The sequence below is a fragment of the Lichenostomus cassidix genome, chromosome 1, assembly GCF_008360975.1.
Source record: "Lichenostomus cassidix isolate B80296 chromosome 1, HeHo_3.0, whole genome shotgun sequence".
NCBI classification, from domain to species: domain Eukaryota; kingdom Metazoa; phylum Chordata; class Aves; order Passeriformes; family Meliphagidae; genus Lichenostomus; species Lichenostomus cassidix.
In genome coordinates, this window is record NC_139479.1 from 81,762,742 (window position 1) to 81,780,553 (window position 17,812).

A 17,812-nucleotide genomic window follows, 5' to 3' on the forward strand; every position below is an offset into this window, starting at 1 on the left:
GCATCCTAAGGTCATCAACGGCCTAGACACACTGAAGGCTGGATGGAGGTTGCTGTTAGAATATTCCATGTTTATGAAAATGATCTGAAAAGTGTTAAAATGCTTTTCCATGTCTTGGATTAGGAAAGCACAAGGAGTTTTGGATTTAATATATAAATTGGTCTAACCTCTGGACTGATACAGAAGCTGTATCATCAGTTTAATCTTGAATCCTCACCAAGGTGAATATTAAATTGCATCTCTTTACCAGTTCACCCAGTATGTTCCACAGTAGCAAATTAGTAATATTTTAATTGATTTATCCTTTGGTGAATTGCTGGTTTGTGGTTTTTATGACCTTTCTCACTGTGAACAGACAGCACTCACAAGTGATGCATTCTGAGCAGCCTCCCAGGATTAAAAAGAAAAAGTCTGAGGGAGATTTTGCACTTGAACAAAATCTCACTCAAAGACAGAATGACACTAACAGGGAGCAGAAGTTCCAAATTAGCTGCTCATAACACACCGCTGAGCCACTTTGATATCTTCTCAATGTAGAGGCTAAGATGAATATTGCTCTTTGAACATTTTAATGCATATTAACACGTGTCTTCTGTGACAAATTTGGACACCATCTCCCCCTCCCCTCTTATAATATATGCAGAGGTGTCAAAGAATATATGAATATGTAAATATATGGATGAAAGTACACTCAATGTGCTGGGCATCTGTACAGCTATAACCAATGTGAAAATGGAGTGTTTGTTTAGCTCACAACAAACTTGAAAATATAAGTATTTAGGCAGAATGATACCAACAGTCTGAGTAAGCAGGAAAAGGATTAATAAGATTTTATCAGAAGTTTTGGTCATAAGTCTGTCATAATTAATGTTTGTTATTTTAATTATAGTATTTGAAACTATACAAATGCAGCAATACCCAAAGGCAATTAAATGAGAAACAGTTTGCTCTCAAGAAAAAAAAGGAGATGGCCAATGACCATACTTAATCTGGGAAGATATTTTCATCAAAATCTAAAGTGTAATTTATGAGGGAGACGAAAATTTCAAATATTTCCCAGGAGTGGAGCAGTGGAACAGATTACATATCGTGCATCTTGCTGAAAATGTAACATGTTTAACAAGGCATTAATTAGAATTTCCAATAGAAGTTCAATTTAGTTAAAATATTTAAGTGCACGGGATATGTGCATCTGATATGCATGCATTTCAAATTATTAGAGCAATTTTCATTAGCAGACACTATCTCAGGATGCTTTGGAGTGCTAGAAAAGGCTTACTCTGATTCCTTTTCTGTGTATCATTTGATGCCAGAATTAGCATTCATTTCTTTTAACCTCTTCACTTTCACAATGTGCTTTCACCCAGGTTTGCTTGATCGCCTTGCCAGGGTGAAATGTATTTTGTTTACTCAGCTGAACATCAGCAGCGCTAAAATTACTCAAGAATCCTGTTGTGTGGTAACCAGAGGAATGAGATCCATGAATGGACACGGAAAAGCAGTGGAGAGTCAATTTGTGCTGGTTAGTGGTGTGGGAGGAGTGCTGGCTCTTCTAGCTCAGTGCAAACCCATAACAAAGCTGTGCTCCACGTGGTGTGGCTCTCATCTTTGGCTCTAGTACAGTTTCCCCCAGGAGACCGTTGGAAATGAGGATATTTAATGTGGTGCCATTTTCTGAATACACTTTCTAAAGCAAATAAAATATACTAAAGATTAATAAGGGTTTTTGTACAGAAACAGAGGTGTGGCAATCACTAAGGAGATATGGAAGTCAGGACAGTTCAACTCTCCACTGACTTTTTGGAACAATCAATGTCAGTGTATTAATACAACGTGGAAACAAACGACAAGACTAGAACTAGCCATCAATTGGAAGGTCTTTATCTCTCCCTACGTAGTATGTATGAAAATCTTAAGCTTTATGACAGCAGTGGCTAATTTTAAATGAACAGTTTACAGCTAAACTAGCAAAGCTGCACTATTCAGCAACACTCCACTGAACCTAGCTTAGTGCACATTGTAAAATTTGTGCTTGCTCCACAAAGCTATTTATACTTCCTTCACAATAAATACCCAAGGACCCATAAAAATACTCTTTTTAATCTGTGGGATACTCCTACATCTAAAAAGACATTTTTTACCTGGTAAATCTGGATTTAAAGCAAAAGGTTCATAAAATTATATTAGATTAAAAATGAATTCCCTTTTAAGACTCTGAAACACCACTTGTCCAAAGTCTTAAGCTCTGCTTTTCATCATGAAGAACTGAAGGAGAATTGAGGCATAGCCTTCTCAATGTGACTTCTACAAGAGGGTTTTCATAAGAGGCAACTCCCTCTTAGCTTTGTCTCTCGACATTTCTCACTATGGTAAGAAAATCATTCAAAATTCCCTTGCTGAAAAAAAAAATCAAGAAATACAAACTCACAAAGATGAAGTAATAGAAATCCATGTCTTTTTTATGAAGTTGACCCATTTAGTCCCATGTCACTTCTGAACCTCCTTCCTCCAAATGACATGCTGTGTTATGCCATTTGATCTACAGAGCCTTGGCATGTTAGGAATATCCAGAACCATGCATATTTATGGTACTTAACCACCATAAACAGATGGTTTGTGCACACATAATGTCATTTTGAGCTCAAAGATTCACAAAAAGTCCGGAAAAAGGAAGTGTTCCACTATGGCTAGAACTGTTGGTCAACAGCTACATTTAGCTCAGCATCTTTCAAGAAAGCAAACAACCATTTTCTCTTTCACCTGGAAGTGCAAACTGAGCTTTGTTTAGCCTAAGATATGCAGTTCTAGTCATCCATACAGTCACATTTTTTCCCATCATTTCCATTCCCATCTAGCTCTTCATTTGATTTCAGATTCTCATCTTTGTAAATGAAGTGCAGTAGAAAATTTCTGCAATATAAGATTGAAATAAGGATATATTACAAGCTCAAGACAAGTGCTTCAGGCATCAGATTAGATGATTTATAGTAGCTAGGTTTTAATAAGATCATGACTTTAGTCATCTAGTTTGTCAGTTACACAAAATTGACTACTGGATAAAGTTGAAGTCAGTTTTCAAAACATACTTTGCTTTTGGTTTAGTTTTTTACCAGAAAGTCCATCAGCAAAAACCTCTGGATTGTTCTGCATTACTTCTCATTTCATCAAGTGTCTGTCTCAAGTAAAAACAGCAGAGGACCAAGCCCCAAATTTGCCCTCTCCAATCAGAGGAATTAAATTGAACTAAGCAATCCTTTATCAGTATAAGGTTATATACTGATTTATCTTTTGGAACAGACAATCTCTACACACTGAACAGAAAGTCAGTCTAATTTAGCAGTGTCTCTGAACAACGCTCTGCAAGCCTCTGTGGATACATATTTGTCTCCAGAAAAAAAAAAAAAAACCCAGAACCACGGAAAAAAAAGAAGTCAATGTTAAGGACCTGAGTTCTCATGTACCTTTAGAAATAGGAATTAGATTAGTTTTGAGTTCTTTGATCCACTGATACTGGAGAACCACAGACAGCTGCTTGAATCATTAATTCTTTGGGTTATTTAACCAGAATAGGAGATGCTTGGCCAGACTTATAGTTAGGAAGCAATCTGTTTTAGAAGGTCTGAAAATTCATAAAACAGCGGAAACAATAAAAATGTCCTGTGTATTCATTTGTCAGAAACAGTCACTTTGCATGAACATGCTCAGCCCCCACTTACGAAGCCTACTTTTTACCTTGAGTAATTATTCATTTTAAAAAAACCCCAAATAATATATAAAAATAATGAGTTACATCATATGAAGACATAGGAAGGGCAAGTTACGCAACACACACCACTCTAGGGCAAAGAGAACTTCTGTTAGCCTACCAATATAAACATTAAGCCAGGAGGAAAAATATGTTTTGCTGCAGTTTATGGCGTCACTTTGCATCATATCACCCAACTAATTCCTATAAATGAGATAGCACTGTGTTTTTATGCACAATAGCTCTATGTAACTGTAAGTTTTGTTTTTGCTGTCTTTTTAATATTAACTTACTCTGAATTTGTGGATCTCAAGTACCAGTACAGCTGCGCAGATACTGTAAGTTCTCATATACTGTTGCCATGTAAAATTATATGTCTTCAGATAAACTGATAGATAATATATTAATACAGGTTATTCCTCGACTAGACCATATAATTCTTGACTTTTCAAATCTGGATCCTATGTGAATTTGCTGGTGTCATCTGCTCCAAGGTGGAAAAAACCTAAGTCCACTGCTCCAGGTCTTCCCATATTAACAAATAAAATCTGCTCTCTGGATTTAGATGTGGTTCAATCTTAGTCTTGCTGCAAATATTGTTGCATCTCTGTGAAACACAGTCAACATATACCTAAGAAACCAAGAGGAAGGGTCACTCCAACCCAAACCATTCCATGATTCTGTGATTCTCTGAAAATTATCAGTAGTTTGTGTGTTCTTAATGTGGTTTTGTACCCCTTCTGTTCTATTTCACCTATTTTTTTTTCTCCTCTACTTAATTCAGGAACTTTTTGGGAGAGAGTCTGTCTTTTCATTCTGAGTTCCAATGACACTGTCACCTTACACCCTAGTTCCCAGTTTTCACAACAGATATCAGAGATAACAGGAAAAAAAAATCTGAAAGATGGAGTTTATTTTGCACACTTTGTAAGCAATGATTAAAGAAAAGTTCGTTAACTGCTTGAAAAATAGATTTTTAAATTTTTCTTCTTTTAGAAGTTTGGCTTAGATTTTAAGATTTCACAAAAGGATGTATTTAACTGAATTCAAAATGCAGGTTATGGCAGAAAAGATATTTCACTCAAGTTTAGTCCGATTCTTGTATTTTATTGCAAACATAGGATCTTAAAATTGCACCATCATAGACATCAGTATGACGTAAAAATGTTGTAGTGTGATTATGCCAACAGGGACTTGTCAAGGTCAGGGGAAGAGAAGACAAAGTCAAAGGGAAATGTTCAAGTATTTCGGAGTTACCAAAAAAAGTAGCCTGGCACTGTAGGAGTTAAAATGAAACAGAGGAAAGGAAAAGCTGAACTAAGTATTAAGAATGACTGAGGTCTGTCTAGGAAACAGAGGGTGAGATTTCAAAGTTTGGAGCCTACAATGCTCAGTCCTTAGTATATAATTACACCCTTCAAAATCAATCACTAATAAATGTCAATTAAAGTCACAGAATCACAGAGCTATAGAATTACAATTTGAATTGGAAGTGAGCTGGAAGTGTGTGTGTCCTATAGTCCAACTCATTCTCAAAGCAGAACTTCAAAGTTGAAGCAGGTGTCTCAGGGCCTCTATTACTTTAGAAATTATTTCAGGTCCTCATTATTTTAGAAACTTTAAAAGGAAAATCTGAATATTTTGAATCCAGAAGTTCTGTGGGGTTTAAGCGAAAAGCCAATTTAAGCTAAGAAAATCACAATTCTTTTCACAGAGCTTCTAAGCAAAATATAAGAATCTCATTACTGGATAATTAGTGTTTGAGTTAAATTGCATATTTCTAAATGGACAGAGGCTTTCAGAGGTCACTAGAAAAGGCAGAAACCCTTGGATTATAGGGCAGAAATTAAGTATGAGCTGTATTTTGCTTGCAACTGCAAGGTTTAAATATGTAACTGCAAAAAGGTTTATTTGTCAAAAAAAAAAAAAACAACTTCATTTTCAAATTCCTATTGCTAAAGCGAGATATAACTCTTCTTAGAATACATTACAATTATGTGTGTGTGTGAAGATCTAAGCCAAGTCATTCAATGATAATTAAAATCTGCAATAGCACTGAAGACATATGTAGTAAAGCAGCTATGCATAATCTATCAACAATATATTGTGCCTTGTAGAAAACCTAATCATAGCAAAAGCATAATTTTATCAATTCTCTGGGTACTCTCTTCTGCAATTAGAACAACTTTTATTTTTATTTAGTAGAGTTGGAATAAAGTGCATGTTTGTCTCATAACAGGATGCTGAACATGGAAAGGTTTCTTAATTGCCTGTACTTAATGGGATTCAAAGTCTTGATGTCTGAAATTTCTACAGGCTTTAGCTATGGATTAAATAAATTCAGCCATTCTTCATTTGCAATTTAATCAGTAACAATGTGTTTTGTAAACAAGTGAAAAAGTGCTGCTTTTTTGTTATTGAGGGTTGAATGCAAAAGACATTGTAGAAAAAATTCTCCCATGGTAAAACATCACTCCCAGGTGAGTTAATCAGTTTACTCTTCATTGTTTCTTTTTGTTCACTAATATTCTCCAAGTTATCTACTAATTCCTGTATATCTTTCCAGTACTTTACTGAATAAAGGATCTGAATAAAAATGTGCTTTTAACTCAATTCCAACCCTGAGATAAAATTTTAAACATTTTCATCCTAGAGACATAGACACTGGATGGTACAGTAAGCTCTCCATTTCTATTGCGCCAAGAAATGAAATTTACTATTTTATATGAGTGTCCTTGAAACACAGCTCTACTATAAAGATATCATTTTATCACGATCACTTCTACCCTGGGAAGTACTTTTTCAAATAATGTACAAAAAAATCCCCTTTGTAGCTGTAAACCTCCTATAAACAGTTTATATAAATAATCAAGAGGCTTTGAGCTCACTATAAAAAGAGCATGTATTTCTAATAACATTTAATAGACTGCTTACATAGCTGATATTTCACATTTCCTTGTGCTTTTCTGAATTGGTGAAGATTTACAATATCAAGTGACAAGAAAAATAATTTAAACCCCTTCACTGGAGGATGAATACCTGAAAAAAACCAGGTAGGACAGTTGACTGAGGCAGCAGCGATCCATGTAAAGCTACTAGGAGTACATTTTAAGGTACAACATGCTTCTTTTTTCAGGAGCATTGTATTGTCACATAACTATTTTGTCTTAAGCTACAAGTTGAATTATGACTAATTTCTGAATTTACACTCAGAGCTAAAAGAATCGCATCAATCATTCCCAAGATCAGGGATATACCAACTTTCTAACTTTAATAAATAATAGCATTTTAATGTATTTAATCAGGATGATGTCTCCCAAAGCAATAGAAGTTCTATTTCTTCATGAAAATTACCCTTAGCAGCAACTTTTTAAAAATATCTGAAAAGGTTATGAATTCAGTTTATGACTTTAGGCTCCTGAAGTTTTCAGAATTTGAGTTTCTTGACTCTCTACTGCTGTGTAATGATGACTTCATAAAATTATTTTAGGATTGTCTATTAACTTGCAAGATTACAGAGACAGCTGATTTTGGAGTCTTTAGCTTCAGAAGTATTGGGTCAGTCTTTCAGGGTTGGGAAGCACTTGTAGCTCTCATGATAGCCAGCTGCTTAGTCCACCTAAGGCTTACTTTAGAATCATAGAATCTTAGAATCAGAAAAGACCTCCAAGATAATCAAGTCCAGCCTTCAGCTGAATACCTCCATGCCCACAGAACCATACAGCAATGTGTGTTGGGTGGGTTGTGTGTTTGTGGGGGTGTTTTTGTTTTGTTTTTTTGGTTTGTGTTGGTGTGGTTGGTGTTGGGGTGTGGTTTGGGTGTTTTTTTTTTTTTGTTTGGTGTGTGGAGTGTCACATCAACTCAGTTTTGGAACACTTCCAGGGATTGTGACAATTCCCTGGGCAGCCTGTTCAATGCTTATCCACTCTTTCAGTGAAGAAATCTTTCCTAATCTCCATCTGAACCTCCCCAGGCACAATTTGAGGCCCTTTCCCCTTGTCCTATCCCTACTAACTGGGAGAAGAGAGCAACCCCCATTTGTAGATAGAAACTATGGAACTAAACAATCATGAAATCCTGACTGTTTCAAGTAAGCAATTGTAATGGAGGCAAGTGGGCTTTAGCCCTATCCAGAGAAAGTTTACATTTAAAAAAAAATTAATATAAATAAATAAGCACTATGAGGGGGAAAAACAACAGCAACAACCAGAACAACTTTTCAAGGAAGTGAAGAACAGTCTGATATTGCAAGATGACCACATGAGCATGTCCACGAAAGAAAGGAAATGCTGTAATTAAATATAGCAACACTTAAGATTTACTGTCTAGAGATAAGAAGTAAATTTCCTCTCCTTTAAAATGGTTGACTTCTGTATACTGATGTAAGCCATCTTTCATCCAAGTTACCAATATACATCTCTCTGTTTCTGTGAGGCAGATGGTGTAGGAACCCCGTGATGGTCCCTATGGATGTGGTCGCCTCCTGAAGGAAATATGGAGCATACTCAGCAGTGCAGTGAGGTTAAGGTTTATTCCAGAAATCAGCGTTAGGGGATGGTCAGGACCACAGATTGGCTCTAAAGGAGGTTATGGGAATTTAAGCTGACACAACTATTTAGCATTTTGGCTTTGTTTTCCAACAATGCTGGAAGAGCCTTCAGCAACTGCACAGCTATGCAGGCACCTCTTGGAGCCCTCAGAATTTACAGGGTTTGTACAGAAGGGAACTGAAGTCACCATCACCTCAGGAAACAGTTATAGAGAAGCAAACAAAGCTTTACCAAATGTGAGCTAAAAAAACTGAATCATCCCCCCCCACTCCCTGGCCCACCAGTTTTTAAAGTTTATATAATGGAAATGACAACTGACCCAGCACCACAGATTACAATTATAATTAACAGGAGACTTTTCTGAAAAACGTCTGTGCAGCCTTGGGGAACAATGTAGGTCACAGCATCAATTAAAAGCAGAACAAACTCTTCACTGGCTCCATAACATTTAACCCCAAATCATTTTGATGCTGTAAATTAAACAAACCATGCTGCATTACATGACAGGAGTGAAAAAAGGCAAGAAGAACTTGTTTAAAAACTTATTTCAAACTCCAGCACCCACTTTAGCCCATTTAATATGGGCAAGCAATACAGAATACTGATGTTACCACTATTTTCCTCAGCTTTTTTTTCACAATCTGGATATTAATATTAGACCTTTGCAGGAAAGCATGTAAGCTTTACTTAATTGACAATCAAAACCAGCAGTTAGCTCTGCTGATTGCAAAAGAGATATAAGATTGTCTAAGACTCTAAGCTTCAGTTTTGAAGCTTAGAAGTAAACACTCTTCTGTGCAGGAGAATAGAATATAGAAAAAAAATCACTTCAGGTAAATGTGTTTGCAGGTTTCACTGCAGATATTTTACCTAATTACCAATTATCTAATACTATATCAAAGATGACTGTCAATAGAAGCCACCCAAAAATTTAAGGACATTCACTTTTTAAGGAATTGTCCACAAATGATGTCCTTTTTTATGATCAGTAAATTCCTGTTTCTTAACAACAAAGACAATTTTCAGCAGAATTCAAGCCAGAAGAAAGATCTTTGTAATAAAGCCTCTAAAGTGTTTCTGACCTTTGTGTTTGTTCATGTGGAAATATTGGGCAATATCTTGGATGCAATTAAGTCTTTTGAGGTTTTATTGTTTACTTGAATGGGATGTGAAGCAAATTCTTCTCAGCTTGTGAGACTGAAAGGGCAACTACACAGCATTGATAAGCTGGACTGCCTCAGCAGTATCTGGCAAAGTTCATGAGAGACCACAAGGGAACATCAACTGACACAATAAAGAAAGGGAAAACAAATTTATAAACTGCTCCTCCAACTCTTCTACTACTCATGAGTAATACCAAGTAATGAAAAAGTATTGCAGGAAAAATTAAGGCTTCCTGGTGCCCATGCAGTATTTTCAGGTCAAAGAATCCTTCACAGAGAATTTTACAGGGGTATATAGGGAAGAGCAAAGACTCATTTCTGAAAACTTAGCAGTGGAGAAAGCTAAATAGCTATTTTAGTTAATAAATATGTCTCTCAGTAGAGTACAAAGGAAGTGGATTTGTACATCAGTGAAATTTCATTTTAATGGAACTACATTTTAAGACTCAAACTCTACCTATGTTCTCATCTGCATTTTTCAAATTCTAGTAAGGGGTACAGGAGCTCAGTTCCCTTTTCCCAGGTGAAATGTTAAGATTATGCAAAGAAGGCCAACTTCTGATTAGCCTGTTATCTACAGCCATAACATCTCATCACCAGAGTTAAAGACTGCAATTCCACTGTTGAAGGCTTTAAGGAAATCCAGAATGTAAAAGGAGTGGCGAAGTCTTAGAGGGTTTCCAATCTGAGTGTAAAACAGAAGATGACAGATGCAACCCATTACTCAACAGTTCTCATCAGGATTTCACCAGAGTTTTAGATGCTTCATTATTGAGACATTGAATTTTTTTTAGACATTAAGACAAAGGCAGACTTTGCTGATGAATTGAGCAAAAACCATGTAAATTGTTTTTTTGGAGGACTTCACAATTGAAAAAGGGACCCATCCTCCTTGACTAACTGCAGAGGAGAGTCACTTTTTCCCAGGGAATGATATAGGGTAAGTGGGGTGGGAGTAAGTTAATTTATTTTAGGTGCAAGTCAAAGCAGGAAGCTTGAAAAGAAATGCTACAATGGGGTGTAGTGGGGGGATGAAACAAAGCTGATTTTAATTATACTTTCTCTTGGGGTTGATAAGTGCACCTATAGATTTGCAGGCTAAGGGGTCTCTGTTTCTGCTTATCTCCAGAAAGATAAGCAAGTGTTCTAGAGTGTTATCAGATGAGGATATATCATGCACTGCTCTGGGAATATGTGTAATGGCAGTTCAATAATGAATTAGTTCTGTGCCAAACAGAAATAAAAGGTCTAATGACTTTTCAGACATTACAATTTTTCTCAAAGCCCTTTGTAAAAGAAAGGAAAATGTTTTTCTACAGGTAGGAAAGCAAAGGGAAAGCGAATGAAGCAAGCTGCCCAAGCAAGCTACTCAAGAGACGAGGAATTGAAAAAGCATATCCTATGTCTAGAATCTCATTTTAAAGACCACCCAATCTTCAACAAGTTATACTAAATATAGTGAGATGGTAGATGTCAGTCAGAGAGCACTGAAAAACATCAAGCCCTCTCAACCAAACTTTGCTGCTTTAATCAAAATTTTGCAGCTTCAGATTAAAAATCAGTAAAGGAAAATTAATTCAGAAGTTCATGATCTAGAAGAATTTAAACTTTATCCTCCACACATGTAGGCCAGGAGGTGGGTGTACTGAGCTTTTTTAATGAATTAAAATGCAAGGAAGTGGGAAGGAAGTTGAAAGGAAATAAGTGCTTTCGTTAGGCCAAGTAATATAGCTCCACTTATAACTAGTGGAGTGGAGTTAGTGTCACTTATAACTAGTCACGTATAACTAGTGACTGGAGAAAGTGATAAAATGCATTGGTTATAAGAGTTGAATCTCCCTCAGCAATATCATCTGACCTTACATTCCTGTGGAGAAGTTTTTTCTGACTGGGCTGGAGCAAAAAACAGGCACCTCAAAGATTTGGGGTTTAAGGCACAAAGCACTACTGGATCATTGAGATCCAATATATTGCCACATGTAACACTGACAACAACAGCTTGTCTTAAACACAATTGTACACAATTAGGTGCTATTTCAGAAAAGCATCTTATCCTGAAAACATAGCAGGATTGAGATCTACCATGTTCCTTGATGATTTGCCCTGTGTTCTCACTTTTAAAAACACCTGCCCGACCTTTGTTTACTCTTACCCTGGTACACATTCTGCTTTTCTCTGCTACTATGAAGAGTCCTCTTATTCCCAGTAATCCCACAGGAATACACTGCCATTAAGTCATGTCCCTCTCTGGAAGATTTTTTCTCCATCCTAGTCTCTCTTCTCTCTTTTGATATTTATTTATTAGCTTTATAAATTACAGATGCCAAAACCTGGTACCATATTTCCTTCCATAGCTTCACTGTTACATATACCAATAAAACCACCTCCTTATTCTTAATTTTTAGTGAGGTTTCTTTCATTCAAGCTCATAGTGCAAGCCCCACTGAGCTGTCTGCTCTTTCCTCTGGAAAATTCCTAGCATCACTTATGTCAGCTGTAGTGTTCCCCATGTGTATATAAGGCTTCCATTGCTTTCTTCTGGCTGTGCAAGAATTCTCTTCCAGGTAATGACAATTTTGTTTGAATGGCCTCTGTTTGCCAGGCTAAACTGTAACTGGATTGAACTATCTGACTACTGTGTCCTCCTTTTTTTTTTTCTTCCTACTGTTTTAAACTTTGCATCATTTTCAAATTTTAGCATCCAAGAATTCCTGCTGCTTTCCAAATGATTTGTGAAATATATTGAAATATGTTGCACACACCCAATTCTAAATTGTGGAAGACTCTGGAGAGAAACTATTTACAAGAAGATGCAGTGACAGGACAAGGGGGAATGGCTTCAAACTGAAAGAGAGCAGGTTTATATTGGATATTAGGAACAAGTTCTTTACTGTGAGGGTGCTGAGGCATTGGAACCTGTTGCCCAGAGAAACTGTGGATGTCCCAGCCCTGCACATGTTCAAGGCCAGGCTGGATGGGGTTCTGATAATCCTGGTCTAGTGGAAGGTGTCCCTGCCATAGCAGGGGGGTGGGAACTAGACCATCTCTAAGGTCCCTTCCAACCCAGGCCATTCTATGATTCTATTTTATGATTCTGTGGTCCCTGAAAATTTCTGTGTAGGTGTCATTTCTCATTGACTAGTGCCTTGAGATGTCAGTCCTTGAGGAGTATTATTTTGATAAAGCATACTGTTATTTACTTATACCAGATGAAATACAAAATTAAATTAAATTCCTTACAAAAGCCTAAACAACCCCTAGGACCATTCAACAAGCAAACACATTCTGGAATGAAGGTTATCTAGCATAATTGCTTTTCTTTAAAACCATGTTGACTGTCAATAATTTCTTCTTACCACTAATTTATTCTTAAGCTTTCTTTCTTAGCTAAATTCTCCTTAATCTTTCCAATATTTTTTTCCAGGTCTGAAATATAACTAACCTGATCTGCAGCATTATTTGGAAAAAAAAAAAAAAAGGTGAAAGTAATAGCATGACACTCACACTCTAGAATTTTTAAAAATTCTCCAACAGATCTTTTCAGCCTCCTTTTTTAAGGCTCTTAGGTGAAAGTTACCAAGTATTGAGCCTTCTGCTTTACTTATTTTATCACTGGCAGATGTTGTTTAACATGCGTTGAAAGATTCAGTGCTGCTGGTAGAGTAGGGACACTGGATCTCCTACCACCATATGGGCTTGCTAAGGAGCAAGCAGCACTTTCCTCCTACTGTGTGCCACTCAGTATTGAAGAGGTATCAGAGTTTTTGTTCATCTTTGCATGAATAAATGACACGATTAATTAAACAGTGATTGACTGGCACCATTTCTCCTTCTTTTTGGCGTTTCAAAAAAAAGCAGAACAAATTAGTTATTCACATCCAAAATAAACCAAGAAATAAGCTTTGTTAAACTTTTCTGGATATCTTAGGAGGTAGAAATTGAATATTCAGATACATAGTGTAAGAGTTCTTGTCCATCATGCTTGCCACTGAATGCATCCTAGGTTGAACATTAATAATTTCATATTTTTGGCCCTTACATTAAGGAAAATTAGCTAGACATCCAAAGCCATTATAAATTGATGTCCAGCTGGCAAAGAGCTGTGCAAGATCACACACAATCCTCATCTGCCCTATTTTTCCTAGAGTCTTTTTAACCCTAGATAACAAAGGATAGCAATTTGGACATCAACAATATATCACTTTAGACTACTTTTACCAGAAATAGCCCATTAGTGTGCATTATCCTCATATCTTAATCTGCCTTCTTTCCCTCCTGAGATTGCAAAGGACCCAGCTGGCAAACAGCCAGAGCATCAAGTTTCTCACATTTATTTATCATAATGGAGGAAGGTCATACACTGAAAATTGAGCACACAAATGCAACATAAACTAAACTGAGTATTTTGATAACAAAAATTTATGGAGGTTACTATGTTGGTGCAATAGTGTCACTTGCACTTTTGTTTGATTTGGAGGGTTTTTTGTACTTCTAGTTTCAATGACAAGTCCTCTATTGGAAAAGCTCTCTGATTAAAAGCAAACAAACAAACAAAACCCCAAAGCAAACCACAAGAAAACCCCACCAAATCAACTTCAACAATGTTTTTTTCTCTCAGGCTCTCCAGGTCCATAAATATACTTAGTCTTCCTGTCCTATATCCTGGTTTGGTCCTGCCTGTTATATCTCAGAGTCTCAGAGACTAATTGTATCTCTGCCAGACCAACAGGCAATAAAAAGAAATGTCAAAAAGATAAAGGTGACATTTTCCTGACTGCTCGAGATACCAAAGTCAAGACATTAACACCTAAGTTATTTGACAATAAAAAATGTCTAGACAATGGAGAGAAAAAAATAATTGCCAGGGTATGATCCACCTACATCTAAAGGAGCCATCCAAATCAGGTTAGAAGAATTGTGCTCAGGACAAGTCTCTTGGTTGACTACCATGGCAATATCATAGAGTTGCTCAAATGTCAACAGTCAAGTCAAGCCAAATTGTTTTCCTAATAGCTGAAACTGTTTTCAGTATGATCAATATGTAAGCCAAGGCTTCTTATGTGCCACAGCATCCTGAAAATTATTGAAGCATTTGTGCAAATATTTTTTTTAACTTGAAATGGGCACTTTTGGGTCCAGGGAAGCATTGGTGGAGAAAAATTGGCAAAACTACGAAGCAGCAATTCAGAAACTATTTGCTTTCCTCACTTATTTCTCACAGCCAAATTCACTACTCTCACCTGTGTATTAGTCCATTCCATTTCAGGAAAAGGTCCCAGCTGAAGGCCTCTACCTGTGGGATTTTCTTCCTCTTGGCCTTTCTGGAAGTACATAGAGACATCTACTCAGGACACGTTCCAAATTCAGATTTTTCATTGTCTTTGCATGTGGTGCTCAGTGTGGGTTTGCTTCCCAGGTTGTTTTTTGGGGGAGTGGGCTCATTTATTCCCTCGAAGCTGTAAATTGGTGTTAATACATGCTGAATTGCCCAGAGGCTTTATAACAAAAAATAAATTGGCATTATATTAAATAGTATTAAAAAGGTGAGTGCATATTATTGATTATAAATATCTGTGGGTTAGCTATTTATCATTGAAGGAAGAACAAGAAAGTTATGCATAGTTTACAGGAATTAAAGCTGTACTACTGTATTTAGGTTTATTTTTAATATGCAACATCTACCAATCCCAGATAATTATTAGCAAATGAAGCAAGAAGTCTACAAGGAATAAATAAACATTCTCTTGACAGTCCACATCTTTCTAGCTAAAATTAGAAATAACCTTGTTACTTCTAAATTTTAAAACCCACTCTAATTATCACTATGAATTTATGAAGTTTTAACTGTAGGAGGTTATATATTTGCTTTTAATGAACATCAGGTTTCCATTTTTTTGTGAAAAAGAAAATCTATAATGAATTCAGTCTCCCACATAGGCATGAGTCAATGCCATTGTAGAAAACACATGAGTTCTTAACAAACAACAACAATATGGAAGAGCCCTGTCAGTATGGGGAGACATAAGGCAAGGATCTCAGTTTTTGTTGATAGCAAAACTACCATGTCTGTAGCTATGCATCCAATAGCATTTTTAAACAACGTTTTTTACATAAGAGACTTAAAAGCATATTTACAAAGGCCATACTCATTATGATGCTCATGTAATGCTGATCCTCGCCTTTTACTATTTTACTTTAGAGACTTTTTGTTTCTATTTTAATAAAGAATACAAATTTTAAAAATAATAAAAATCATAGGACAGTTTGTGTGGGAAAGAAAATAAAGATCACCTATTTCCAGCCCCTATTGCTATGGGCAGGAACACCTTTCACTAGACCAGGTTCCTCAAAGCCCCATCTAACCTGGTCTTGAACACTTTCAGGGACTGGGGCATCCACAGCTTCCCTGGGCAACCTGTGCCAGTGCCTCATCCCTCTCATAGTGAAGAATCTCTTCCTAATATTTAATCTAAACCAGCTCTCTGACAGTTTGAAGCCATTGCCCCTTGTCCTGTCACTTGTAAAATGTCCCTCTCCAGCCTTCATGTAGACCCCTTTAGGTATAAACCCACTTCTATTTATATAAAAAAGGTAACACTTTTTCAGTCTCACCTGCAAGATTAAGTCTTTTTTAATAGCTAGCATAAAACAGAGCAAGTATAAAACCACTAGGCCAAGTCATTCAGGCAAGTCTCAAAACTCTGTTGCTAAAAAAAAAGGCTAATAATAATCAAAAAGCTCAGGGTGTAATACTTTCCAGTATAAAGTACAGTCTAAGGAAAATGCTCTGCTTAAAAGGATTAATGCTGTCATACAACAATATTTTTGAGAACTGAGGCTTTTATTGATGCTGTCAGTTTTCAGGCATTTAGCTGTGTCAGGAAGGAGGAGAGTCCTTTGAGACACGGGAAACTCCTGAGAATGGTTTCAGGCTTAAATGCCCTGAGTTACTCTGCACAGTTCATTCCCACCTCAGAGAAGTGGGATGAAGGGAGGTCTGACTGTTCAGCTGAGCTTACACAGATATGATTTTTACATGAAGAAAATTAGAGTAATTTCTTTTACAGTGTAATGAGTGACTGTGGATTCCCTAACATCAGTACCAAGCCTACAGGAACAAGTGGGAGGTATTTTATGCACAAGTCCACTGGAGCTAATGCACTTTGACCACAGCAAGCTTCTGTGCACATGTGGTTTACTTTGAATATTTGGTTCTGGAGACTTTTGAGAAGAAATATGTAGTACCCTAAACACAAAAGAAATACACACCAAGCACTAAGCACTTCCATGGCAGAGGAAACACCAAAAGAAAAATACGGAGTAAGGAACACTTCTGTTGGGATCTTTAACTAAGGAGGAGCCAAGAGTGGTTCTGTTGCAAAATGGCCTTCGTTCAAGATATGAAGAATTGCTGTGAGTAAGAGACAAGGGTTATAACTATTGTGCTGTAATCGCTGATGATGAGACATCAGCAGAACAGTATCATTTTGGGGCACTTTGTTTTAAGATAAGTGTTGAAAAAGACAAAGAAAATCTACAGAAGAGGAAACTCACAACCTAGGAAAGACTGAAAACAGGATATTACATAGGGATAGTGATCAGTTATCTTCAACTGAGAGAGGAGCCAGAGAAATCACTCCAATTTTGCTGCTGTGAAAAAAGCCTTTAACTGCTAGAGTGCTGAAACATTGAAAGTCTCCAGTGCTTTCCATGTCCTACATGCTTTGACTCCATGAGAGGTTTATTCCCTAGCAATTTCAGTCATTAATAGCCAGCTAAATGCAAAAGGCATATTCCTCTGTGCTAAGTTAAAATAAAATAAATATATACTTGCTTCCAAGGTAAGATTTTACAAATGCCACTAATGGACATTGTGGTTGTGAAAATGTAATCCTAATTGTAAAAACAGTCTTTTGAATAAACTCTACTCAAATGCAAGTGAGGTAGCATTTAAAACAGCATTCTTCATAAGCATCAAACTGTGAACTATAAATGTGACAGCCCTAAAGGTGAGACTGAGTTTCCCAAATAGAGTTGTCTCATTGCCATCAGATGCATTAAGGCATTGTTTTGTCTCCAGCTGCTTCTTCAAAAGCAAATGGGTTTCCTTTTGTCATTTCTGACAGCCATATGCCCACCTCAGATCTTATGGGACATCTAAAATAGCACTATATGCCTATCTTAGACAATTGAATCTCACCCCAAAAAGTCTTATTTTATTTTAAGGAAGTCTTTTCTAACAGATATTGTCATTCATACTTGCTATTATTAAATGCAACTATATGGTTAAAAATATAAAATTTGGGAGATTATTGCATAGAAAATCTAAATCTCCTGCTCTTTAACTAAAAAAA

At 36.6% G+C, this 17,812-nt stretch overlaps 1 protein-coding gene across 15 annotated transcripts in view; it reads right to left on the reverse strand.

Moving 5' to 3' along the window:
* The window catches only part of DLG2 (discs large MAGUK scaffold protein 2), a 981,187-nt gene that overhangs the window by 576,543 nt on the left and 386,832 nt on the right, over positions 1 to 17,812 (reverse strand). For 10 of the 15 annotated variants that reach the window (XM_085065660.1, XM_085065786.1, XM_085065682.1 and 7 more), the window contains one exon: positions 14,699 to 14,779. The exons of the other annotated variants lie outside the window; for them this stretch is intronic. In XM_085065660.1, coding sequence (XP_084921786.1) covers positions 14,699 to 14,779 — 81 coding nt within the window. The remainder of the gene's footprint in view (positions 1 to 14,698; positions 14,780 to 17,812) is intronic. 15 annotated transcript variants of the gene reach the window in all.